The following is a 26836-nucleotide window of genomic DNA, read 5'->3' as shown; positions in this document are numbered from 1 at the left end:
TAGAACATACTTCTCTTATCTTAATTGAGATGTTTGTTCACAATAGTAAAAGCAGCAATGCTGCCAGTGGAATGTTACATCCAGGGAACTTAAGGATACATGAAATGAGTGTAGTAATGTTGTAGCTATAAATTGGAGGGAGAAAATGAGAATTCTCTGACTGTGCTGTTTTGAGGCATATACTGTTATTTCAAAGTGGACTTAGATAGTTGTAAATGTATGTTGCAAACACAAGAGCAAGCACTAAAAGTTAAAAAAAACTATAACATGCTAAGAGAAGAGGCAGTGGAATTACATAAAGTATTCAAGATCAAGCAAGGCAGGAAGAGAAAAAAGTAAAAAAATGAAAGAGCACAGTGAACAAAAGCAGTCAACTATGGTAGATATTAACCCAATTATATGAATAAACTCATAGAATGTGAATTATTTAAATTAATTTAATGATACTGATACAGTAGATGAGAAGACTCATCCATCTGTTGTCTATAAAACCAAACTTTAAATAATGAGATAAATTAAAAATAGAAGGATGGAAAAAAATGCACCATGAGAACACTAATAAAAGCTGGAGAAGTTACATTAATTTCAAACAAACCAGGTATCAGAATGAGGAAAATTAGGCTGGTCTGAAGGTAGTGAGTTATCTCAATTGATTGTTCACAGTCAGTACAGATTGAACTCCTTGTTCTACTCTTTCCCCCCTTCTCACTACTGCACTTGACTAGTCTAAAAAAAAAATTAAAAATTTAAAAAAATTAAAAAAAAAAGAATGAGGAAAATTATCAAGAACAAACAGTTGTATTAAATAGTAATAAAAGGGCCAATTCCATGTGAAATTATAACGATCTTTAATTTTATGCACTGAATAGAGTAAAAATATAAGAGAAAAAGATAGAATTGCAAGAAACAAACAGGTCCATTATTTATAATTGGAGAACTCAAGCCTCCTATACCCATACTTAACAGATAAGTAATAATTCTGTTGAAGCATGAGACACCAACAATCGACTAGATCCAATGACATTTATACAATACTTGTTCCAACTACAGCAACTACAGCATATACATTTTTCTCAAGCTCAGATGGAACATTTACCAAGATGAATCCAACGGTGGGCTATAAAAGTCTCCGAAAAAAGTTTAAAAGAATAGAAAATATGCAAAGTATGCAAAGTGCTAAGCCATGACCAAATTAAGAAACCAATAACAGAAAAATAGCTGAAAAATACCAAAGCATATGGAGATTAAACAGCATATGTACTTTAAAATAATACATGGGTAAAATAGGACATCTTAAGAGAAACTAAAACCATTTTAAATAAGTGAAAATAAAACGAAATTGGTAAGAAGGCACTAAAAAGTGGTTAGAGGAATATCCATAGCATTAACTGCATAACTAAGGGAAAAAGATCTAAGTTTTATATAAACTTTTACTAGAAAAAGAAGAGCAATGAACCTAAAAAGCAAGCAAGTAAAAATAAAGAATTATAGCAGAAATTAATGAAATTAAGAAGCCAATGGGGAAAGTGTCAGTAAAATCAAAAATTGGTTATTTGAAAGGATCAATAAAACTTATACTCTTTTAGCCAAATAAGAAAAAGGGGTAGGGGAGAGAAAAAACGTTAAGCATTGATGCTAGAGACACATGATCTACCAAAAACTCACGCAAGGAAAATAGGTTATCTTAATAGATCATGGATGTATTACAAATTGAATAACAATGAAGAACTCCCCAAAAACAAAAGTACCAGTCCAGATGATTTCTGAGTTATAGCAAAGACTTAAGGAAGAAATCATATAGATTCTCTACGACTTCTAGAAAAAAAAAGCAGAAGAGTATTTTTTAACTCATTCTATAAGGCCAGCATTATCCTAATATTAAAACCAGACAAAGTCATTACAAGAAAGAAAAACTATAGGCCAGCATCTCTCACCATTACGGATTAAAAACCCTTGACAGGATATTAGGAAATCAAACCCAGCATTGTATAAAAGTAATTATATATCATGCCAAGTGGGATTCATTCCTGGTGTGAAAAGTCTGGTTTGAAATTCAAAGGTCAAATGATACAATCTGTTACAAAACAGGCTACAGCAGAGAAAGAATGTGATTATATCACTGAATTCAGGAAACAAACAAACAAACAAATTTGATAAGATTCCACACTCATGATGAAAACCCTCAACAAACCAGAAGTAGAGGGTAACTTTCTCAACTTTATAAACAATATCTAAAAAAAAAAACCCATAAAAATAATTTATAATTAATGGCATGCCTAATGGTGAGAGCTAAATGCTCTACCCCTAAAATTAGGAGGCAAGGATATTCCTTTTTTTTTTTTTTAATCAGTACCAAGGATTGAACTCACGACTGCACGCTTGCAAGGCAGGTGCTTATGCCACTGAGCTAAATCTCCAGCCCCAAGGATATTCTTCTTTACAGCTAGAATTGCAACACCATCATAGTGACTTTTCTATGGTTGCTGAGACAAAATACCTGACACCCGAAGTTAAAAGGAGGACAGGTTTATTTAGCTCAGTTTGCAGAGGTTTCAGTCCATAATTGGCTGGCTCCAATGTGAGGGGGCAGAGCAGACAGGCATTGCAGAGAGGAAACAGGTTAAGGCAGGCAGAAGGTAGCAAAGTCACAAGTGACCTTAGCAGCTTTTTTCTTCCCTTTTTATACTCTGTCTAGGCTCCCGGGACTAAGGCAGTGCCAAAACAATCAGTGGACTGATTTGGTAATCACACACCCTTAATCCCAGCATTATCCTAGATCCAGCCATCTCTAAAAAAGCCCTGCCTATGACCACATGAGGCTTTAAGGGGACTCTAGACACAAGGCATAATGAACACTGCATGTGAGGCCCCAACTAATGCAGTAAGACAAAATGAAGCAAAAACTTTGTTCATACATGACAGGACTATGTAGAAAGTTTCAAATGATTGATATAAGTCCTCTTGTAACTATAAATTACAGCAGGCTTGCAGGATATAAACTAAAATACAAACATCATATGCTTTTCTATATTCCAGCAAGTATAAATCTGAAAAAAATGTGTTGAAAATCCCTATGAATAACTCTACAAAAGTCTGATGAAAAAAGTCTTAAAAATAGGGCACTGTTCCGTGATCATGGTTGGGAGAGAGAAGGTGTTAAGACATTGTTCTTCTTTTCTGGGATTCAAAACAATGTTAATCAAAACCTTAACATTATTTTGTTAATTATGCCATTCTGATTCCAAAACTTATACTGAAAGACATGAGATCTAGAGCTGTCAATTATATATGCGAGAGCAACGTTGGAGGACTGACATTATCTAATTTAAAGACTACAGTAATCAAGAGAAGATAGTGTTGATCAAAGGACAGACAAACAAACCAACAGAATGGAAGAGAGAACTTGGAAATAGATCCATAGCAATTGGGCTTACGCAAGAAGCAAAAGCAACTCAAGGGAGAAAAGATCTTTTTGATAAATGGTTTGTGGCTAGATATTCACAAAGAAGAGAATGGAGTTGGGTTCCTTTTCTTATTCTGTGAAGATTATCTTAAAACTGATCATAGATTTATATATAAGAGCCAAAATTATAAAAGCCCTAGAAGAAACAATCTAGGAATGAATCTTGAACTACATCTTCAATGGTTTTCTAGAGAGGGATATCAAAAACATAAACAAAGAAAAGTAGATAAATTAGACATTACCACAATTAAAATTTTTTGCATTTCCAAAGATCACCAAGAAAATAAAAAATATAATATTTAAAATATGCATGTGTGTGTGTTGGTTGGATTTTGTAAATCATATGTCCTTAAAGAGTCTAATATTCAGAATAAAGAACCTTTTTAACCTGTTCAATGAAAATATACTAATTTTAAAATGAGGGAATTATGTGAATAGATATTTTGCCCAAAGAAGATACACAAAAGGCCAATAAATATATGAACAGATGCTCAACATCATTAGACTTTAGGGAAATGAAAATAAAACCATAATGAGATACATATTCTGCCCTTTAAGATGATACATAGCAGGTGGAGAGATGTGAAATACTGCCAGTAGTTTATCCATTGATTCAAAATGTAATTACCACATAACTAAGCAATTTTCTCCTAGCAGATATCAAGAATTTAAAATACATATCCACACCAAAATCTGCACACGAGTAATCATAACATTATCTAATCATAATCCAAAGGTAGAAACAATCTGAATGTCCCTAATGGTAAATATTCATACAATAGAATATTCGTCATCCATAAAAATAATTAGATGCACAGAGGAACCTTGGAAATATTAGATAATCTTAATAATCTTAATTTTCACATTGCAGAAATATACTATTTACTATCAGTTTTCAAATTTGTTAGAAAAGTAGGTTCCATATGCCTTTTACAATTTTAATTTCTATGTGTGTGCCTTAGTCTTAATACTTTTAATCTATTTTTCTCTTTTATTCTTGACTGGATTTGCCAGAGGTAAACCTGTTAGCTTCATTTCACCCAAACAAATAGCTCTTTGTTAATACTGTTTCCTTATTTTCTAGGTCATTATTTTCTGCTTTTATTATTGGCTTATTTCCATATTTTTTGGCTTACTCTTGTTTTCAGTGTATCCAACACTGACTGTAATTATTTTTAGTATTTCTTCTTACTCAGTATATTAAAAGCCATAATCTTTTATATATTAATTATAAACAGCTATGAGCTCCTTGATTTCCTTGTTTATCTCTTCATTTTCATTTGCTTTGACTGGCTCACTGGTCTAGTAGCCTTCAACCTACCCCAGCAGGCACCTGCTTCTGTGCTGGTTTTCTATGAACGATGCCTTTGCCGTCCCTGTCCTGTGTATCAAACATGAACAAAGAGCCAGCCCATGTCCTACCTGTGGCGTAAGGCCAGCTAGCTACCATTTACCAGAAGTAACCTGGGATTCTTTACTTTTTCGCATACGTCTCATTTTTCTCAGTTAGACTGTGATGGCACGTATTCCATTTTATACTCCCATGACTTGCACTGTACTTGGTAGAAAGGAGGTGATGAGTCACTGGTAGATAATTTAATAGTTTTTACCTTAAGTTTCTCCAAATCTGGCCGTTCAACACTGACCACCTCGGCCAGCAGCTGGGCTTCCAGACCGTCTTCTGTGACAGTGAAGTTGAGGAGGGTTGTCTGAGCTTGTAATTCTGGCTTATAGTGAGGATTTGCCAGCTTTGTGTGAAGGATAAGGCGAAAGTTCTTGTTAAACTCACATTCTCTATCTCCAATCCTGATATACCTAGAGGGGGACAACACAGGCATTCAGGAGATACTTGTGACCCAGGACCGATACTTAGGGGCTGTTCCCGTCCTGTCTTCATAGCCAGGCCAGAAGACCAGGGGGTTGGGGATTTCTCAGTTACTCCCAGTTTTCCCAAAATACAAGAAAAGTCAGAATTATCCACTCTGAATCTACTAAGTTCTCTCACACAGGAAATGTGACAATAATTAATAGTATTTACCTCAGAGTGTCACTGTACCAAATAAGATCAGTCCTATAAAGGACCTATAACAGCAAATACTAGCTTTCACTATATATTCTGTACTTCAAATTATAATACATATTGCTATTCTTTATAGACAAGACACATATAAATGTGATTTATATCTATATATGTGTATATATTAAGTATCCATCCATACTACATTGATCCATGTGTATATATTAAGTATCCATCCTTCTAAGAAGCTTGAGGTCAGGTGTGGTGGGGCACACCTATAATACCAGCATTCAGGAGGCAGAGGCAGGAAAATTACCATGAGTTTAAGGCCAGCTTGGGCTACATGGTGAGTTCAAGGACAGACTGAATTATATAATAGAAAAGAAGGGCGGGAGATTTAGCTCAGCGGTATAAATTCCTGCCTTGAAAGGGCATGGTCGTGAGTTCCACCCCTGTATAAAAAAACAAAAAACAAACAAACAAAAAAACAAAAAAACCAAAGCAAAGCAGCAGTCCGGGAACATACTTGAAGCAAAGAGCATCTTCTCTTTTCCTGTTTAATAGTTATTAAAATTCTAGGTTCTTCCCATTAAGTGTATGGAACATTTTCAGCAGCTGGGCCTGGTAGCACATGCTTGTAATCCCAGCAATATGGTAATGTAAGATAGGAGGGTCATCAATTTGAGCTCGGCCTGGGAAATTTAGAAATTTAGGGAGACTGTCTTGAAATTTAAAAAGGGTTGAGATATGTCTCAGTACAAAAGTCATGGGTTTGATCTACAATACTAAAAAAAGCAAAACAAAACCAACAAAACCTCAAACAAAAGAAGATCATAGAGAAGTTACCAAGGACAGAATGCTACCTAAAATCCATATTACTTTTTTTAAGCTGGGAATCAAACCCATGACCTTGTGCTTGCTAGGCAGGCATTTATGCCTCTGAGCTAAATCCCCAGCCAGTATTTTCAATAATCTATGAGAAAAAAAATCTTTATTACCTGCCTTTACTACTGTGACTTGCAGGTAAGAAATTATCTCACTGAATTTATCAATTTTGGAAAAGTAGGTAGACTCAGAATAAAAGGTACTGTAGAATAGTTCAGCATTTACCTGCAACAATTTTTATATTTGGTATTTCATCAGGATGCTATAACATAGCAATGTCTTAGACTGTTGGAAGATGTTCTGTAACTGCCTCACAAATTAATTCACTTGTGTATATGGTAAGGAAAATGCCTTTGATCTAATGGATGCTCTGTTGGTCTGGTGACAACTTTGCATACATAGATTATAAAATTTATAAGTATGTCAATTAATCTCATCAAATTTACTGGACTGAGAGAATACTGGAGAGGTGACTGGATTGTGACACTGTTAATTGTATCAATAGGTTCACCCACTAATGAGTACTATTAGATGAAGGGGCTATTAGGAGGTGAGGACTTCTTGGAGGAAGTGGATCTTGGGTTGTAACTTTGGGGACTAGATTTGGCTCCTGGTCCCTTTCTCTAGGCTGCTTTCCCTGCTCTCTGCTTTCTAGATGTTGAGTTGAGCAACTTTCCTTGGCCATGCTCTCCCACCACGATGCTTCTAGAAGCCTTGAATCCAGCTGGACGTGGACTTCTGAAACTCAAGTCAAAATAAACCCATATCCTTCAACTTGTGGGTGTCAAATATTTTCTCCCAGCTACAGAAGCCTGACCATTAAAAATGTGCTTAAATAATTAAAGCTTTAATTACCTGAATAGAAACTAAGAATCCTAAAGAACTGATAAGACACATGACCTATTATTTTTGCTCAACTTCTAAATTTTGTTTTCACGGCAAGATTGATAAAGCTCACAGCTTCACCATGGTTGATTTAGTGTCTACACTTGAAAAGGAGTTGCCAAAAAAAGCATTTTCAGAGATTATCTTTATTAAGTTGAAAGGCAAATTCCGTCTTTTTATCTAGTTTTGGTTTGTTTTTACTGTGTCAGGACATCCTACTATTTAATTCTTTTCCAGGAAGAAAATAAGCAATTCATCTAGGAATCCACATTCTAAGTCAGGATTCGCCTGGCTAGGATATACTTCTCTTAAAAAAGAAAAAGATCTCATTCATCTCTTAAAAAAATGAGTGTTGATGTCATTGTTAAAAACAGTGAGAACATTCAGAAGTGAGTGAACCAGAGACCCAACGAACAAAGCAAACCAGGCAATGGCTGATAATATATCTGATGAGCATGCTGGCCTTGAACCCTTGTTTTATAGATCATGGATCTGATACCATCTGTCCATATGCTTGCACACATATTTTCCAGTTGATGTCATGCACACTACAATAATCATATATCTTATTGCTAATTTCTTCAGTTATCTGTGTTATTGTGAAAGAAATCACTATCACACATTCATTTATTCTGCCTGAAACACCTGCACTATGCCAGGTTAGCAGATAGTCTTCTAGGCTTAGGGTATGCAGCCATCATCGAGACAACACTGTCTGTAGCTCTCACAAACACTACTGCTGTCTCAGTACAATATTTTACGAACTGATTCATTTTGTTCTTTTATTTATTCCTACATATCAAGACCTCACAATGTGATAGGCATACAAAATTCTAAGATCTTTCCTCAATTAAAAGACAAAGAACTTAAACAGATATTTCTTCAAAGATGACACACAAATGTCAACTAAAGAAGCTAGTTATAAAGTAGCATGTACTGTGTGACTTCATTTATAGAAAAGGTCTAGACTAGGCAATCTATCATTATATATCAAGTCTCTGCAATGTAATAGGCACATAAAGATCAAAGATCTACCTAGTTAAAAGACAGGCAAAGAATCTGAAATAGATTTTTCTCCAAATGGCCAATAAGCAAACCAGGCAACAGCTGTTAATATAGCTGATGAATAAGGTGACCTTGAACTCTTGTTATAGGTCATGAATCTGGCACCATCTGTTTACATGTTTGCACACAAGAAGATTTTTAACATGATTAATCATCAGGGAAATGCAAGTCAAAGCTAAGGTGAAGTACCATTTCATACCCAACAGGACAACTATAATAGAAACACAGATGACAAGTGCTGGTAATGAGAAGAACTGGAATTTTCACACAATGACTGATGAGAATTGAAATGAACAGCCAGGGTATGGTGGAGCATGCCTGCAATCCTAGCACTCAGGAGGCTGAGGCAGGAGGATTGCTGCAAGGTTGAGGCCAGCCTGGGATACAAAGTGAGTTCAAGACTAGCCTGAACATCATAGTGAAACCCTGTCTAAAATAGACCAAGAAAAATAAAATACAAACACTATGAAAAACTGTCTTGGCAGTTTTTCAAAATATTTCTGCAATCCTATCCTAGGTACATAGTTAATCAAATGGTAAGGTCCACTCCACACCAACTTTACATATGAATGCTCACAGTAGCATAATTCACAGTACCCACAAGGTGGAAACAACTTCAATGTGATACACAATATGGGTTTATTCAATCAATGAATTGTTATTCAGTCACAAAGAGAAGTGAAGGATTGACATATGGGGTATATATACATCACATCAGTCACCTCTGAAGATTGGTTCCAGTATCACCTGGTAGTTATCAAATCTAAGGAAGCTTGCTTCCTGTAATGGAATCCAGAGATATTGAGGGCCTCTTGCATACTGAATACAGATGGATCATATTATGCCAAATGAAAAAAGCTGGTCACAAAAGACCACATATTATAGGATTCCAATTACAGGAAATACCCAGAATAAGGAAATCAACAGTGACAAAAAGTAGGTTAGTGATTGCTTACAACTTTCAGTTCTAAAACTGATTGTAGTAATGGCCATCCACTTGCATGGATATATTAAGAAAGCACTATATTCTACACTTTAACTGAACACTTTAAATGGATGATATATGACTTATATCTCAATGAGGGTTTTATTTTAAAAAAATCAAAAGAACAACAATCTATCGGTAGGCCAAGTCACTAACATTTGAACTTTTATCAGTCTGTAAAGTAAGGGCCAAGCTAACTAATGCTTCTTAGAAATTCATGTTTATCTTTATGCATAATGAGACGTGTCACAGAATGGTATTATGTGATGAGGACACTTAGTTAACTTTCCTCTTTGAATGATACATATCCAACCACATCTATAGTGCAAAGCATCATCAAAATTTGCCTGCAGTCCCAGCTAGTAGGGAGGTGAGGCAGGAGGAGTGCATTTTAAGCCTAGGCAACTCAGCAAAACCAAATCTCAAAACAACAACAAACAAACAAACAAAAACAACCAAAGTAAAATATAAAAGGGCTGGCAGTGTAGCTCGGTGTGGAGGTCCCAGACTCAATTTCCTGCACTGCAAATGAAAACAAAAACATTATCTCCCATTTCTTGCATTTCTCCTTTCAAGAATTTTCAAAATTTACCTCACAAGCAGCTTCAAGGAAATCTTTGCTAATTCTGTTCTGTGGCTTGCTCTTAGCTTAGACCTCAGGATTTGCATGACTGACTTTTAAGTGAAATCTCGAAAGTGAGGGTTTCGTGTAATTACTGATTGGAGTTAAACAAAGGAGACAATGAACTTCATGCTTGTTGGAATCCACACAATAAACATGGACTGAAACCTCTGTCTGTATCTTGTGGTTTCCTGCTTACCTCTCCAGCTCGCAGTGCATTCATTTCTCCCCTGTGGAGAGTCTCCTAGAAATGCCAGGCCTGACACAGTCTTATAACACAGTTTTGAGTTTTCCCTCACTTGCTTATCAATTTTTACCAGGTTTAAGTTCATGTTTTGTAAACTTTGTGTTTTAACCACTAACTTTTATCTGCAGGTAAAAAGAAAATTTAAATAGCTTTGTATCTTAAAAATTTTAACTTAAGAACAACAAATCAATCAAGACTGGAATTGTCATTATTTTGTGCCATGGGACAGCTCACCATGGTGAGATTAAAAATTATGGTAAAAAGTCAAATTAAATTTGAGATAGGTGGGGCCTGTGCACATGGTTGTGTGTGTACCCCTATGCAAATAAGAATCAAAACAATCAATAAGACTAGGTCCCATTTGAACATATATGTTGAGCATTCAGGGAAAATCTGAGACTTTTAGAGGACTGATGTGATGCCACAAATGGAAAATTCCACACCTAATTTCATATGATGGGCACAGTTAAACTCATGTGCACTAAATATAGTGTATAATATGACCTTGGGCTTTGTGTACAAGGTAACCAGGAACCAAATGTATTCCACTGAGTAGACACTTGGACCACATGGCTAAGATATCTCATTAGCTCTAAACAAATAGCCCCAAATTCGAAAGATTTGAAATCCAAAACACTTTCGGTCTCTGGCATTTTGGATAAGGACCATGTACTGGAGGAGAAAGTCTCCAGGAGAAATTTCTCTAGAGCATGCATAGGTTCACAAACTTTTGTTGTGAAAGAATCAAGAGAGCAAATATTTTAGGCTTTGTGGGTCATATCCATTTCTGTTGTATATTCTTGTTTACAACCCTTTAAAAGTCATTTTCAGCTCATCATGGGCCAAGTGCCTATCACCTCTCCTGTGGATCACATCAACAGTATTAGTGAAATCTCTTCTCAAAGCAAGAGTATTTATCACCTGCTACTACGCATAGCCATCCTCTCTTGAATTTACAAGAAATAAACTGAGAACCTTGCTCTGATAATGTTGCATTTTGGTTCAGGTGATGCTTTAACTGGTTAAATATTGAACTGAACAGTATCTGAGTTTCAGCAATGCTCTGGAAGGTGCCTCATGGATCACTTTATGGCTCTGTATCTCCCATGCACTTACATATACCCTGAGGCATTCACAAACCCCACTTAAACAATGAAAAAATGTATCTGCTTTGACAGATACATTTTCTGATTTTTCCCTGTGAAGAGACAGAGTTAATGGGAACAGAGGAGAACCACTGCTATGGAAAAAGAGGAGAATGTTGCCTATAAAATTGAGTTTTACATCTTGCTTAGAAACATTATTTGATAGCTTTAGATTTCCCAGGGACCATAAATTATCCTCAATTGGGGTGTTTATGATCTATGAAAGGCAAAAATTGCATAATGACTCAGTGGGTTTTATCATTGCTGCTAGGTTAATTCTTGGTTAATCTCCTATCTGGGAAAATTAAACAGACTGTTAATGCTCTCTCATGATTTGAAGAATCCAAAAAACAACGGAGCTAACTAAAGGGGTGGGAAAAGCAAACAGAATCACTTTGTTGTTTCTGTGAAAGACATGAATCTGGAGGTCGACTTCTAAGAACTGAAGGAAGCTCTGAGCTCCTAAATTTAAACTCCAGCAAAGAGCAACAGCAGGTGAAAAAACAATACACAAGTGGGACCTGTGGTGACCTTCCCAAAGCAGACACAGTGAGAACTAAGCAGAAGCCGAATCTCTGAATCCAGGATGCAGGTGCCCCAGCCCCTTCCACACAGTGAGCATTTTTTACGCCCTCACTGGCTGACGTTTGCTGTTTTGGAGGTGAGAGACTTGGTTGTGAAACCTCGGAAGGGAAATAAAATTATTTTTTCCCAGTACAAACACTGTGGTCTAATTGGCTGGGACATGGGATGAGTCCAAACCATTCTGTTTCATCTAGCAGAGCTGTAATTTTAGAGCAACTAGGGCCTCTGGAGATCTCAATTGATTCCTTTTTATGGATCCAAAGAGTTTATGACTTGTCCAAGGTCACATCACATAGAGGCAGAGCTGGGACTAGAACCTGGGTCTCTAGACTCCTAGTATAAAATTTCACCTCACTGCATCACGTAGAAGGATAATTTGCTCTGACACACGCAGCCAGTAATGTCAGTCTCTGTCAACCTTTCTGACCCTCAATCACAAAAGGATACTATGAGAATATGACTGACTCAGTACGAATCCACGGCTGCCAGAGGAAAAAAACATGTCTCAGAGCACATGTCCTGCTGATCTTTGGTCAGAAATTCTATCTTCTTTTATGAAAGAGAAGGGCACTGATTATCAAAGTGCTCCGTCCTACTCTAAGGTCTATAATTTCAGGTCAATATAGTTATAATGTAATTTACTTCATAAAATTTTTAAAAACCAGTTACATAAAAGTTTTGTGTTTTTTTGTTTTTAAGCAAAGAAAACACTATTTTAAGTGGGTAAAAATGCTCCCCATTTAGGCAAAATGAGTTATTTTACAATAATGATGATTATGCACATATATATAAAGTAACCATAAATCCAGCTTTTATATATTAAGTTTGCATAAAAAATAGATGCATTAGGAACAGAAATATTCTTTTTTTTTAAACACCCCCCTCCTAATGGGAAATTCATGGGCAAGGGGGTGATGAGGTTGAAATTGATCAAAGTATGTTATATGCATGCACGAATCTGCCAGAATGAAACCCGTGAATCTGTACAACCAATTAAATAAAATAATACCAATCACTATGTTTCCTGGGTTCCAGAGAGAAGCAAATGTTTTATCCAAAACGAATACATTTCCCTTTTCATTCTCTTTTTATGAGAATGCTTCTGTGTTTTGTCAAACTAACCAAGTGGAAAAGCTTGCATTTTCCACCATGGGTGGCGGCAGCTCTGCTCTGCACTGGGAACGTGTCTGCTTCATTCAGTGAACACTTTGTCACTTATTACTGACAGGCACGCGACGCTCTCTGTATTTTTGTTTCTCTTGATTTATACCTGATTTTTTAGCCTCTTTTTTTATTTCAAAGAGATTAAGACAAAACAGGATGTAACAGAGCAGATCAGAATAGAACAATGTAAGCAACACAGTATTTCACAACCTGTAATTAACAGTAACTACCACCATGTCTCTCTCTTTGAAATAGTTGAGTATAACTTCATATACAATAATATCAAACATAACAAAATAGTATAAAATCATTCAAGAGAATGAGAGTATTACAGGGCATTCAGAACCAAATAACAGAAAACAAGCAATGGCTACTATCTCATTTTCCATAGAAAATTTGTTCATATTTTCACACGTAATACAATCCAGTAAGTACAGCATGATAGAGCCAATGGAAGCAGAAGACCAAGAGCATGGTAGGACTTCAGAGTAAGATGATATTAAATCAGCACTGGCTATTATAATGACTTGTTTCCCTCAAATTAGCTGTTCATACCATCACAGATAACAAAATAAAAAAACCAGGACAAATCCATTACAACTGTGATCATTATAAGACTTTAAAACAATGTAATGGGGAATCATGATTACTATCAACTCTTATGTACTCTTACTATTTCTTACACTGGGAGACTATATGGTATTTATACATTTGGGTTTGATTTATTTCGCTGATGAGTATCGTCTCAAGTTGCGCCCATTTATTAGTAAATATCTCAATGTGATCATTCTTTATAGCTGAGTAGTACTCTATTGTATAAAAATACCACAACTTTCTTATCCGTTCCTCAGTTGATGGATACTTAGGTTGTTTCCAAGATCTAGCTATTACAAACTGTGCTGCTATAAACATGGGTGCACATATATCACTGTGGTATGATGTTTTCAGTTCTTCTGGGAATATGCCCAGAAATGGAATAGCTGGGTCGAATGGGACCTCCAATCCCAGCTTTTTGAGAAATCTCCAGACTGACCTCCACAGTGGCTGTACCAGTCTACATTCCAACAGTGCAGGAGAGTTCCTTTTCCCCGTAACCTCTCCAGCAATTGTTGTTGGTAGTTTTCTTGATCCTGACCATTCTTTCTGGAGATGGAATCTCAGTATTGTTTTAATTTGCATTTCTCTAATGATTAACAATGATGAACATTTTTTCATGTATTTATTTGCCATTTGTATTTCTTCACCTGAGAATTGTGTATTTATGTCAGATGTCCATTTTTAGATTGGGTCCTTGAGTTTTGGGGATCTGATTTTTTACAATTCTCTATATGTTTTAGACAGAAGTCCTTTGTCTGGGGTACAGTTCACTAAGATTTTTTCCCACTTTGTGGGTTTTCTTTTCACTGGAGATTCCTTTTGACATGCAGAAACTTTTTAATAAGATGTGATCCTAGTTATTGATTCTGGGAAGTAGTTCCCATGTGGTTTGATTCCTATTCATGAATTCTCTACCTACCCCTATGTCTTCAAAATATTTGTCTTCCAACAGATTTAGTATTTGTGTTTGAATATTCAGATCTTTGACCCATTTAGATTTTAGTTTAGTATATGGTGATAGGCATGGGTCGAGCTTTAGTTTTCGGCCTATGGAAAGCCAGTTTTTCCCCGCACCATTTATTAAAGAGACTGTCGTTTTTCCACTGAACATGTTCGGCCCCTTTATCAAAGATAAGGTGGTTGAGTGTGTTGGTAGTTGTGGTTGTATTTTCTAGTCTATTCCATTTAGAAACGTTCTCTTAAAGTCTACTCAAAATCCACCTGGAAAATGTTCCGGAATAAAAAAAAATGTCAATTATTTCATGAAAGATTTTTATGGCTAAGGAGAATACACAAATTATTTTGAAAATACTTGAAAATAATTTCTTAATTTCACAGCACTTCTGTGATAGACCAGCGCTAACATTGGTTCCCATAATTAGTTTTTAGAATCTCTGTGACGTGGGGAAAAGAGCATCGACAGAACCACAATGAGAATGTGAAACTGGAGATTATGATCTAGGATTCTAATTTGAGAATGTATACGTGCAACTTAAGACAGTCATTTTTACTTCTATTGGAATCGTTTTCAGCCTTAGTGTTGTTGCTCTTGAGAATTCCAGTTTTGGATTCTAAAAGCCAAAATTTATATAGCTAGTGATCAATACCTTGAGTATCATGAGTGCCATCACTGTTATAACGCCATCCAAATGACACATGGAAAATGACACATTCACTTAGAATAAAGACTTAGTACTATAGCTGGTGTCTTTACTAGGAATGGCATCAGGACTCTTTTAAAAACATTTTTAAACTTTGGAATTTAGAGCAAAATCTCCCAAACGCATTGTACTAACTTATTGAGGGTTTCCACTCTAACATGGATAATTCAGATACCAACCAGTTCTCTAAATACGAAAGATTCCATTTTGGAGGCTTTCTTACAGTCATTTTGTTAAGAGAAAGAAACAGTAGGCAGCTTTTATGGTAAGCAAATACTAGTAATCCCACACTAGCTGGAGGAATAAACACTCCAGAGAAGAACTCCACTTTTCAATGGACATCTAAAAGCCTTACTGTATACTCCTGATGTTTAAAATCAAAAGCTCCTAGGTTAGACTTGGGGCTCCAACAGCTGCAGCTGACAGTGCAGCCAAAAGGATCAGGAGGAGCTAAAGGCAAGAGGGGAGTGTAACTTAGCAAATCCAGTAGGAAGGGCTGTGGAGGTGGCCAAAGCCATCTCTTCTAGAAAGGTTTTGGCTGAAAGCTGCATGGCTGGCCAGACATTTGAGGAAAAGAACGAATTCCTGAATAGAAATGCATTAATTGTCTTACTGTTTTGTACAATTAATATAAATAACATGTTCTAAGATAAAAGCAAACCTCAATTAGATTTTTTTTTTTTTTTTGGTACCGGGAATTTAACTCAGGACCTCATGCTTGCCAGGCAGGCTCTGTGCTGCTGAGCTATACCCTTGACTCTTAGATTTTAAAAAATAAAAACAAACTGATGTTTTAGAATTCCAAGTAACACTATATTTAGGAAAAAAGCTAGAAAAGAAAACCATAGGAGGTTATCTCCCTTTTGATACACACATATACACACTTTAGTGTATTTGGACACTTTAATATGGTATTGAAAATAAATTCTGAGTCCATTAATTTTTTTTCTTAAAGACTGATATTTTCAAAGAGAGATTCTAAAATGTTCTTTAACTGTGGCCTGGTTTGGTATTTGTTTACAGATAAAGTCAAACAACTGTCAGACAACCATGAGTTGAAAGTACACTATCTGTAGACCTCAATATTACACAATTTCCTTTTAAACACGGGCAGGATGAATTTAAGAGTGGAAAACCTGTTGTCAGTTCTGTTGGCAATAAAACTTTACTTTGTATTTAGGAGTTAGGATAGACTAGAATGGTGCATTTTGTTATATGAAAGTATGAACACACTTGCAAATAAAACTACCTTCACCCTTCATGAGGAACCTTCACAAGGGGCATAACAAAATAACTACCTATTCCATACTTTACTTAGAATTTCTACGCTGTCATTATGGGAGAGTCCATTCTACCATACCACCCTGACTATGTTCTATCTCAAGTCCCATTCAACAGCTCATTCAAATATATCTCCAATCAGCCATAATACAATCATATGACATCAACTCCAAGAATACAACATAACAACATTTAATTAATTAAAACCTGCTATTCCAAAGTAATTTTTAAATAAACCTCAATCCTATTTTCAGGAGTTCAAGTCATTATAAAATGAATGTCTCTAAAACATTTCTCCCTGTATAAATATTAAAATTTCTATCAGTCAATTTTAAGTGTCTTTCTAGGCCACATTGCTTACAGACTATTGTGAAAAGAATTAATAGCTATTGAAACATAAACCACAATGAAGTATAAACTATCTTTAAAGAATATTTATATTGTCAGGAACAATTAAAATTCATCTCACAGTAAGGTTAGTTTAAAGTTCAAAAATGACTGATAATATTTGGGGAGATTTGAAAGACTCAGGAGGGATGATTGTATAAAGATGCTTCACAGATCAGCAAGTTCTCTAATATGTACAACAGCAAATTTTCTTTAGAAAAAAATACATGTTGCTAAATCTTCCCAGACATGTTTTCTGTCGATTGATAAGATATATTTTATTTAAAATTAGGATTGTCTGGAGTTCGCTGGATTTAATTATTTGTAATTACCCAGCTGTTGTCAGCCTATGGCCATTTTATGACAGAGGTAGCTAGTGTGTGGGTCAGGTTCAACTGTATATCTTCTCAAACACAGATTTAATGCGCTATTGATGAAACCATTACTCGAACCAAATTAAAGTCGGGACTGATGTATTGGTCCATAGGGAGCTGTCAGGTATGAAAGGAGTAATTAGTATTCATTGCTTCATACTCTACAACATTCCAATTATTAATGAACTTCAACTTTTGGATGATGCTATATCTATCACAAGCACTTATCAGACATTCATTATTAGGAAGAATAAACTAATAGAGGTTTTGTTAAAAAGCCCCAAACAAACAACTGAAATAAAAAACATTACTAACAGTTGCAAACTTTCTGAGGGTTGTGATTTTATAGCTGGAATATGAAAATATTATTTCATCTACACTTGAGCATTTTAGGTGAATATGCCAGCTTTACAGTCCTGTGGACGGTCCTTGTTCGCAGTATCATCTTGTCTTTATAATACAAAGGAAAACATACTGGTAGCCCTGTAGGTAACTGTGCAAAGAGAATAATATTGAAATAAAAAGGAAAGAAAATCAAGTAAAACATTAATTTTTGAAGCTTAGAACTGCAATTCTATTGGAAAATTTACAAAATGCGTATTGGTTAGAGATATGATCAAAGTAAAATTCTTCTGTTACTACTATAACATTGCAAATGGGTATCTCTGTTCAAAAGCTATAACAACATCTCCCAATTGAATTCTTTCACACTATTTTCTCCTGATTTTTAATTTATTACACTAAACAAAGAAAAATTATCCCTATTTCTACCAATCAGGGCTCTCCTCTGATGTTCCCCTCCAGTATGTCTACATATAAATGTTTTTTATTTAAAGAATAAGTAAAATGAAGAAAAAAGAAAACACTATTTAAATGCACACAATTTTTCAGATGAAAACAATACAGTCACTAAAATTTCCAAATGTATTCAACTTATTTATGAAGCTATTTTTAGAACACAGCATCTTGAATTTTTAAATTAAAAAATAGGAGTAGAAAAACAAGGATAGTAAAGGAAAATGCAGAAGTAGCAAACAGGTAAAAGATTCTTCAGGATTCACAGAGGAGCTTCAGTCCAATTCAATGTAAGTGACAGCAGAGACTTGTTAACAGGTTTCAGAACAAGAAAGTGATGATGGATACATATTTTTAGTCCTGGGTTACAGACAAATGAGCAAAGAAAGGATACAGGGAGAATACTTTAGTTGGCATGAAGAAATGAAAGCCCCGTGTTATGGCTTGTGTCTGGATGTCCCCCAAAGCCTCATGCACTCAAAGGTGGGAGTTTCAGGAGGTGGCTAGATCTAAATTGTGTGCTTCTGGGATTACGCTGTGTGACGCTGGGATTAAGGATGTAACACCCAAAAAGCCGGTAACCATTTTGGAAAGAATAAAAGGAAGAGGCGGTTGCCTCTTTGCTATTTCACTGCATTGCTGCCTCTGCCCATCATGAACTGTTTCTCCTCTGTGATGCCCCACTGCCATGCCAGCCTGCCTTAGAGCCAGCCAACTATGAACTGAAAATTCTACAAACTGTTTAACTTGGGGCATCAGGTATTTTATCTCAACAATGGGAAAAGACTGTCTGGAAAAAATATTCTTTCCAAAAACACTGATAGTCCTGTATCATTTTGTCTTGTTTGGTTTGGCATTACTGTTTTGTCTTGATTTTATTATATCTGATGACATGGGCAGCTATTTCAAAGATAACAAGATATATTATGGTCGCCATTTTGGATTTACTATTATCTTGTTTTGAAGTCTTGTATTGTGTTGATTGTTTTGTTTTTATTGGTTCTATTTTGTTCTGTTTTGTTTGATTTTACTATGTCTGATGGTACAGGCAGCTATTTTGAAGACAAGAAGCAATTATGGTAGCCATTGTTGATTTACTACTATCTTGTTTTAAGCTTCTGTATCACTTACACTCTTTTGTTTTGATTGGCTTTATTTTGCCTTATTTTGCTTAGTTTTATTCTCTTAAAAAACACTGGTAGGAAAAATATAAAAGACTCAGGAAGGAAATGAATCAAAAAGATAGAGAAGAAAGGGTTAAATGGGCAAAATAGGACTCATAGGAAGCCTGCTGAAAGAGTACTGCATACCAATTTGGAAAATCTATTTATGCATCTAGGTCTCCAAACATCATACAGTCAACAAGCATCCAAAAAAGACACTGACTAGGCTTTCCCATATTTTTCATGTAAAGAAAAGATAGCCTGTGTTTTTTTGACAGTGTAGTTTCTCCTTAGATAATCACGTCCATCACAATGGCTTAAATCTTCTCTACACAGCTATTTCCTGTGTATTTGTTTGGTCAATATTTCCCTATTAAACTTTATACTCATACATCCAATAGCTTTTTTTTTTTTTTGTACCAGGGATTGAACTCACGACTTCATGCTTCCAATAGTTTTTTTTTTTCAAGACTATTTTGGGAATGGGAATTAAAAAGTACTTCTTTCAATGTTTAATAAAAGAAATTACCTCCCTCCTCACACTCCTACAACACCTTTCTCCATAAATCACATTATTATTTACTGGACAAAAGACTAAAACTGATGCCTGGTCCTCTTCCCTTACCAACAATATCCAATTAATAACCATGAACTGATAGGAGCTCCTTGATTGCCTTTTGATTTGTCCTCCTGTCTCTCTCACTGTCACTGTTTCACTTTGGCCTCAGATTATGTCTCAGTTGGGTATCTGCTGCAGTTGGTTACTGGACTCTGGCTTTATTTAGGTCTAGGCTCCTTCTGTTGATACTTCATACTGCCAACAATGTCTCCTTTCAGAAATGCAAACCTGATCACATTTGTCCAGCATGCATGAGAATATTCATTAGTTTCCCTTCCCTTCATTAACTTATGTTCATATTCTCAATGAAAATATGGAGACTCCAGGGAGTGATGGCTCTTTGGTGAAAAGCAATTGTCATCACTCCGAGAGGAAGAATAGTCCACAGGAAGCGGGCAACCAAGGAAATCTGTGATTGTGGCCTTGCTCAGTCTTAAGTCTTCTTCCCAGCGGCTCCTCCTCCTGACTGGACTATACCTGCAGTTCTCTAAACTGTTGAGTTGTTTCACACATTTTGCTATTTTGTACTGAACCTCTTTATCTATGATTCTCTTCTTTCATCTGTTTGCCTGAAAACTGCTGATTTTTTGAAACTCACATATCTTTCAAAACTCACAATAAATATTAATTGCAATCAAATATAACTTGTTCCATAAAGACTTTGGAAGTCTCCACTGTGGAACTGTGAATTCCCAGCTGCATCATGCCAGGGACACTGCACGTTATTGTTTATAAAGGGTTATTATTGTTGTGTTGCCTTCTCCCAAGGGAAATAGCTTCCTTAAATGCAAGGTCTGTGCTGCACTGCACTTAGAATCTGCAACCGCCAGGCCAGTGATTGACAGGATATAAAAGGGCTTCAGTAGCATCTCTAATCTCTGGGTAAAGACATTAAGATTACCTGCTTTAGAGAATTAAGTTGAAAATACTAGAGAAATAGAACTAAAACTCACCCCACCAAACAAATATTTGTTACCAGACATAAAAGTTTGACAGCATTAAAAACTTCATGCAGTAATTACTATTTACTATCTTCTTACAAAGTACCTTAAATTTTCTTGGCCTTTTAAAAAGTTCTGAAATAATTCAATCAGCTCTACAAGGTCTCACAGAGAGTGCATATTCACTAAATATTATTTTGGAATAAACTATTCTGGACTGATTTTATAGCGAAGTCTTGATACTTTACTTTTGTTCCATAAATGAAAGACCTCTCAAATTCTCATTGATATATAACTCTATCCATACTGAGGAAAGACTATAACTCTTTGGAAAGTTCAGATTATCCAAATATATGTGATGGAGAATCATCAAGTCTCTTACACTTAAATTGTGCTATTTAAAATTGAAGTTAAAGCTCAGACAACATGTATTTTTCTGACAAAAATTGTAGGTCTTCATAATAGAGTCAATGCCTTAATAATAAGGACTTTGCATCAGTGACATTCAAGATTTTAAACTGTATTTTTAACACATCAGACACAGCTGCAATTATATTTACGTTAAGTTTGTCAAATGACTTATTAGACTGTTCCAAATGCATGTCTGGGTAAACTTTGGTTTATTAAACAATTATAAGCTGTCAGTCACTCTAAATAGATTTGCTGGATGACTTATATAATAAATGCCATACTAATTGGTTAGATCCAGAAGTTAGTCACTCTTAACTAGGCCCATTTCCACTTAATGTTGACGGGAATAGTCAAATGATGAGAAAGGAGACAGATACCTAAGATGTAGAAAATAGGTGTTAAAGAAGCATGAGCATAAGGGAGTTTAAAATTATACCTCTGTACAGAAACTCAAAACAAAACCAACAGAAGGAAAAAAAGCAGGAGCTCCAGGAACTCCAATGAAGTAAGTTTGGTGACTGTAGAGTTCCTGACTGAAGAGGTACAAGGAGATTTTGGAAAGCCACCGTCTCCCTTGGGTCCACCCAGGCTCGACTAGAGACATAATTGCTGCAGCTGACTTTTCACATGTTTGTAGAGAAGCAGCATGATGACTCCTTGGAGCTGACCCCAATGACTGTAGGAGGATTTCTGGAAAGTGCAGTGTCCCAGGAGGAATGGCAGTCATTTGGACAGTCACATGTCCAGCACTTTCCCAGCAGGGAAAGTAGGGTATGCCTCCCTGGTGTTACTAATCCATCAACTGCTAGAATAGGGCATCAGGGATCCAGTGAAGAACCCTTGTCTTGCATGGTTATAGGTAAGCATATTAGAAAAAACAGCTAGCACAGTACACTTACGATTTTGTGGATACTATTACCCTGGAGAGACCGATTTAAAAATCAGAGTGACAATTTAAATTCTACGTGAAGAAAAATATTAAGTACGTAAGTACACAAGTGATATGCAGAACATACAAACATACTCAAGTGTTTTGTGAATTATCAAAGTTAGAGAACTGACAGGATAAACTTAGGTCAGTGACAATGTATTTCTGGTCCTGAGGTCAGGAATTGTGCAGAGAAAGAACTCCTTAAATCTACAAACATACAGTCTGAAAGTCTTGGTCATGTGGAAGATGATTTGGTCTTGGAGTACAGGCACTACAGACTGGAAACTCAAATGTCACCACAAAGATTCCAACTGATTGTGCCTGGCTATGAGGCTAAAAAAAACCAGAAATTGATGATTAAAAGATCTATTAAAAGTTCAGGAACACTTACTTTCCTTTTTTAATTGTGTTCCTCCCAAGCAGTGGGTCAAGAACTGGATCTATCGTTTCTTCAAGGTTTTCCACCAAAATGACATTACCAAAAGCCAAAGCAGTTTCAATGGCATTCAAAAACCTGAAAATTCAACCAGGATTGAGATAAGAAACATAAATAAGCGCAAGGAACAAGATCAAAATTATTTAAATGATTATATTTTATTTAATATATATATTTCGATGGTACTAACAGAGAAAACATCTACAAAGCACTATTTTTTAGACTGATGAGATTAATTTAGATTGGATTAGACAAACATTAGACATCTGTTTTTGTTGTGCTTTTTGAGACAGGGTCTTGCTAAGTAGTTCAGGCTGGTCCTAAACTCACTATGTAGCATAGAACTCAGCAATCCTTCCTCAGCCTCCTGAGTGCTGGGATTACAGGCATGTGCCACCACACCTGGTCCCCAGATAACAGATTTTGAAATAAATCTTACAGTCATATTTTCTAAGGAAAGATTAGTCGCTTTCAACAATTATCAATGACTAAAACAAATGTAAATAACTCAAATGCCATAACGATAAATTCATTAATGGGCTGTGGTGGTGCACTCTTGAATGGTAGCACTTGGAAGGCTGGGGCAGGAGGATCACTGAGTTTGAGGCCAATCTAGACTACATAGTAAGTTTGAGGTCAGCCTAAAATATACAGAAAATCTTTGTCTCAAAAAGAAGACCTCCACAAATTTAAATTGCATTAAATATCTTGTGGTTTTATCAATCTTCAGTTTCTAAATCTTTAAATTCAATCTTTAAATTCAGTGAAACTTTGAACTGTTATTTTAGTCCCACTCTCCAAAAGGAGTCTCTCTCCACGAGTGTCTTCTCCATGTATTCAGATAAGCAAGGACTCCACATACCAGTATGTGTTCCTTAGTTCACTTTATACGTGAATAAAAAGTGAGTAAAGTGAAATAGGTCCAAAATAATTTACTTAATGTTAAGTGAATACCAATAGACAGCTTTCTATTTAACAGGCAACACTGTCATAAAAATCCAATGACAGCAAGTCTCAGAGCAGACTCAGTTCTCAAGAGCAGTGTGAACACAACTAAGAAATCAGACATCCACAACAGGCGTTTGTAGTCATGTTAAGGCCCTACTACAAGTAAAGAGTACACTGTGGACTGTAACTGCAAGGGTCATTAAGCCCACAGGACAATACAACCGTTACCATATGCCAGCCACTAGAGAGAAGGAATCCAGCACATGTGTTTCCATTCTTAGCCTTAGGAAATGTAGTTTTTTCTTTTGCACACACAGTTAGTTCCAAAGTTCAATATTATTTTTTATCATAAGTGACTGTTGCCTGACACATCTGACTTTTCATTGCAGATATTTTCTGCATGGGCAGGCAAATGAGTGTCACCAAACTATAATAGTTTAAGATGGCAGAGAAGTCTAACAAATGCCAAGACTTTGTAAAAATCAACACTTTAAGAAAATATATTTCATAACAGCTAAACGCAGAGCCAACCCCTTCAGAATTCACATACCCTTTCTGGCCTACGTGTGTGACTTTCAGGTCAGTTCCATACTTATTCTTGATCCACTTAATTCCCTGTTGCTGGGGATCTATCATCAGGGGCCAGCGTTCACAGTGTGTTAGGATAGTGGCGTTTTCAGTTGACATCCTGTCACTGGGCAGTCCCTCATTACTCCAGGTAGCAATTGTAGCATCATCCGTCAACATGGCAACCACGTCCAGGCCTCCCGTTATTGGGATGGACACCTTTAAGATCAAAGTTAAATGCCACAAATGGTTAGTGTGGCAGAAGAAGAGGAGTTTCGCCTCAACAGGCGAAACAGGAAGAGACCAAAATGAAGAGAAATACACTGCAAATTCTGTGTACTCCTAGAAGCCAAATGCAACTCTCATCGTGAGAGATAATTTGAACTTTTGACCCAGTATTTACCTCTTTAAATCCTACTAATTGTGGGATTCGACATCTGGTTTACCATACATCTACTTGGCTTCAACTGAAAGGCACTTCATCCTACACCTACATCTATAGTCATTTTAACTAAGTGACAGAGAATTCCGACATAGGAAGAAGGCAGGAAACCAGACATTTACTTGCTTATGGAGCAATTGGCTCACGTAAGCAAGATCTAAAAGCAGTGTCTTGCTCAGGCATCCTAACAGTGTGGGCAGGCCAGCACTGCAGAGATGGTTTCTCACCGTGGAGTGGGCCGTGGAATGTTCTCAGTCCACTGGAGCTTTATCAACTTCTCAGCAGGCTGAGAACACAGAGGGCGACCTCTGCTCACACAGGAAACCCTGAGCCTAGAATCACTGCATAGTGGGGTGGTGTCAGGAGAGGAGCCCAAAGGGAAAGGACAAACAAGGGGGAAAAGAGTGGAGAGAAAGGAGGAAGGTGGGGAGCAGGGGAAGGGAAGAGAGGGGAGTTACGGAAACCTATTGTAAAGAATAAGGACCATCCTTTATGAAAGTAGGTAAGCGTTAAAAAGTACAGAAGATTGTGGAAAGGAAGCATTCATTTACTGTTTCAGTTATCAACCCCCAAAACTTTCCTGGAGGCCTCTTGTGTGCATGAAACACTGTCTGCAGATGTCAAAATGAACAGGAAAAATGAAGTGCCAGCCTCTCAGCAGGAAAAGGGCTGGGCAGGAAACCACCATTCCCCTGGTGAGTGCCAGGGGAGAGCCCCACCCAGGGTAGGCAGCGAGGAGCAGAGGAGGCAGGAGAGTTTGGTTTCTGGGTTGGCTACAGAGCTTCAGCAAACAAAATGCTGAAAGGATGCCCACAGTAAGGCTGGGACACAATTCCATACCAGTATAGGAACTGTCCTACAATTCCGCTGTCCCTAATCACAGTTTTCTTAAAAATGTACCAGGCTGGGGATGTAGCTCAGTGGCAGAACATATGCTTAGTATATGCAAGACTGTGGGCTTCATTCCACACCACCTCCCCCCACACATACCCGCACAGAGGATCCAGCCCTATGTGGTGATATGAATGGGTCTCTGTATCTGATTGAATGGAGTTTTCTTCACAATAAAAACAATTTGCTCTGTAGAATAGGCACCTTCCCATTATCAGGGTATCATGGTTTTGCTCTAAAATGTCCCCTCAATCAGAGGCGGGACTTTTGGAAGGTAACTGGATCACGAGGTGCTACTGTCCCTGGTGGATGGGTCCACTGATGAATTGTAGCTACACGTGCTGGAAGAAGGTAGGTCTGGTTGGAAGAAGTGTGTCCCGGGGGTGGCCTTTGGAGGCTATGTCTCCTTCACAGACCCTCCCTTCTCTCTGCCTCTGCAGCCAGGAGGCGAGCAGCTTCCATCCACCAGGCCTTTTGCCATGTCTTTCTGCCTTGCAGACAACTGGACATGGACTGAAATCCCAAACCCAGAGCTAAAATAAACATCTTTTACTTTAAGTTGTGGGTGTTGGGTCCAGTGATGGGAAAGTTGAATAATACACGAAGGATACATGGTTTTTATTTCCTACCTTCTAATTAGTACAAACAGCTTGCAACAGTTGCATACATTGGGTAACTTTGACTTCTGAAACTAAAAGGACTAGCAGAAGGACACAAGTGGGCGACAGTAGATTCTGTGTCCAAATGTAACAACTTAACAACTCTGTGGCTTGGTCCCCACTAGGCACCAAAGAAAATACCACCCTGTCCCCTTTTCCTTGATTTAATATAGTAAGAATAAAGGATGTAATAAGTATGACAGCAACTCTAAGACTTAAAGTTTTAACAAAATAGTTTTAGGATATTTTCTTTACAGTGCTACATTCAAATAGGTTCTTAGTTATATGACTACATACAGAAAGGCTTTTCCTCAAAATATGTTGGATAGTTACAATACAGTCATTATTTTTTATTTCATTCATTAAATTTTATTATAATTTTTTATTGTGCAGGGGATTAAACCGAAGGCTAGGAATGCTAACCAAACATTTGACCATTAAGCTACATGCCAAGCTCTACCACAATAAATTTTAACCTAGGCACAGACTAATGAAAATAAACTCCAGTATATAAATACATACCTACATATATGTCTTTATAATTTACTCCTCAGAAAAAGTCTACAGTGAGGAAAATGATGTTGGAAACAGAGCATGAACAAAGAACCTTGCGCTCCACAGATCCCTGTAAGGGCTCTGCCAGGCCCTGTTAACAGTGCCCAGAGCGAGG

The 26836-nt window shown here is 36.7% G+C and overlaps 1 protein-coding gene across 8 annotated transcripts in view; it reads right to left on the bottom strand.

The window, feature by feature from the left end:
• The window catches only part of Dnah11 (dynein axonemal heavy chain 11), a 298369-nt gene that overhangs the window by 44155 nt on the left and 227378 nt on the right, over window positions 1–26836 (bottom strand). For 7 of the 8 annotated variants that reach the window (XM_063239334.1, XM_063239325.1, XM_013152435.3 and 4 more), the window contains 3 exons: window positions 24158–24393; window positions 22615–22737; window positions 5074–5278 (listed from right to left, as the gene is read on the bottom strand). In XM_063239334.1, coding sequence (XP_063095404.1) covers window positions 5074–5278; window positions 22615–22737; window positions 24158–24393 — 564 coding nt within the window. The remainder of the gene's footprint in view (window positions 1–5073; window positions 5279–22614; window positions 22738–24157; window positions 24394–26836) is intronic. The other variant, XM_063239363.1, reaches the window with a different exon arrangement.

The sequence above is a fragment of the Cavia porcellus genome, unplaced genomic scaffold, assembly GCF_034190915.1.
Source record: "Cavia porcellus strain 051 isolate PalLab524CR breed Dunkin Hartley unplaced genomic scaffold, mCavPor4.1 scaffold_2, whole genome shotgun sequence".
NCBI classification, from domain to species: Eukaryota; Metazoa; Chordata; class Mammalia; order Rodentia; family Caviidae; genus Cavia; species Cavia porcellus.
This window is presented reverse-complemented; position numbering and strand designations above follow the sequence as displayed.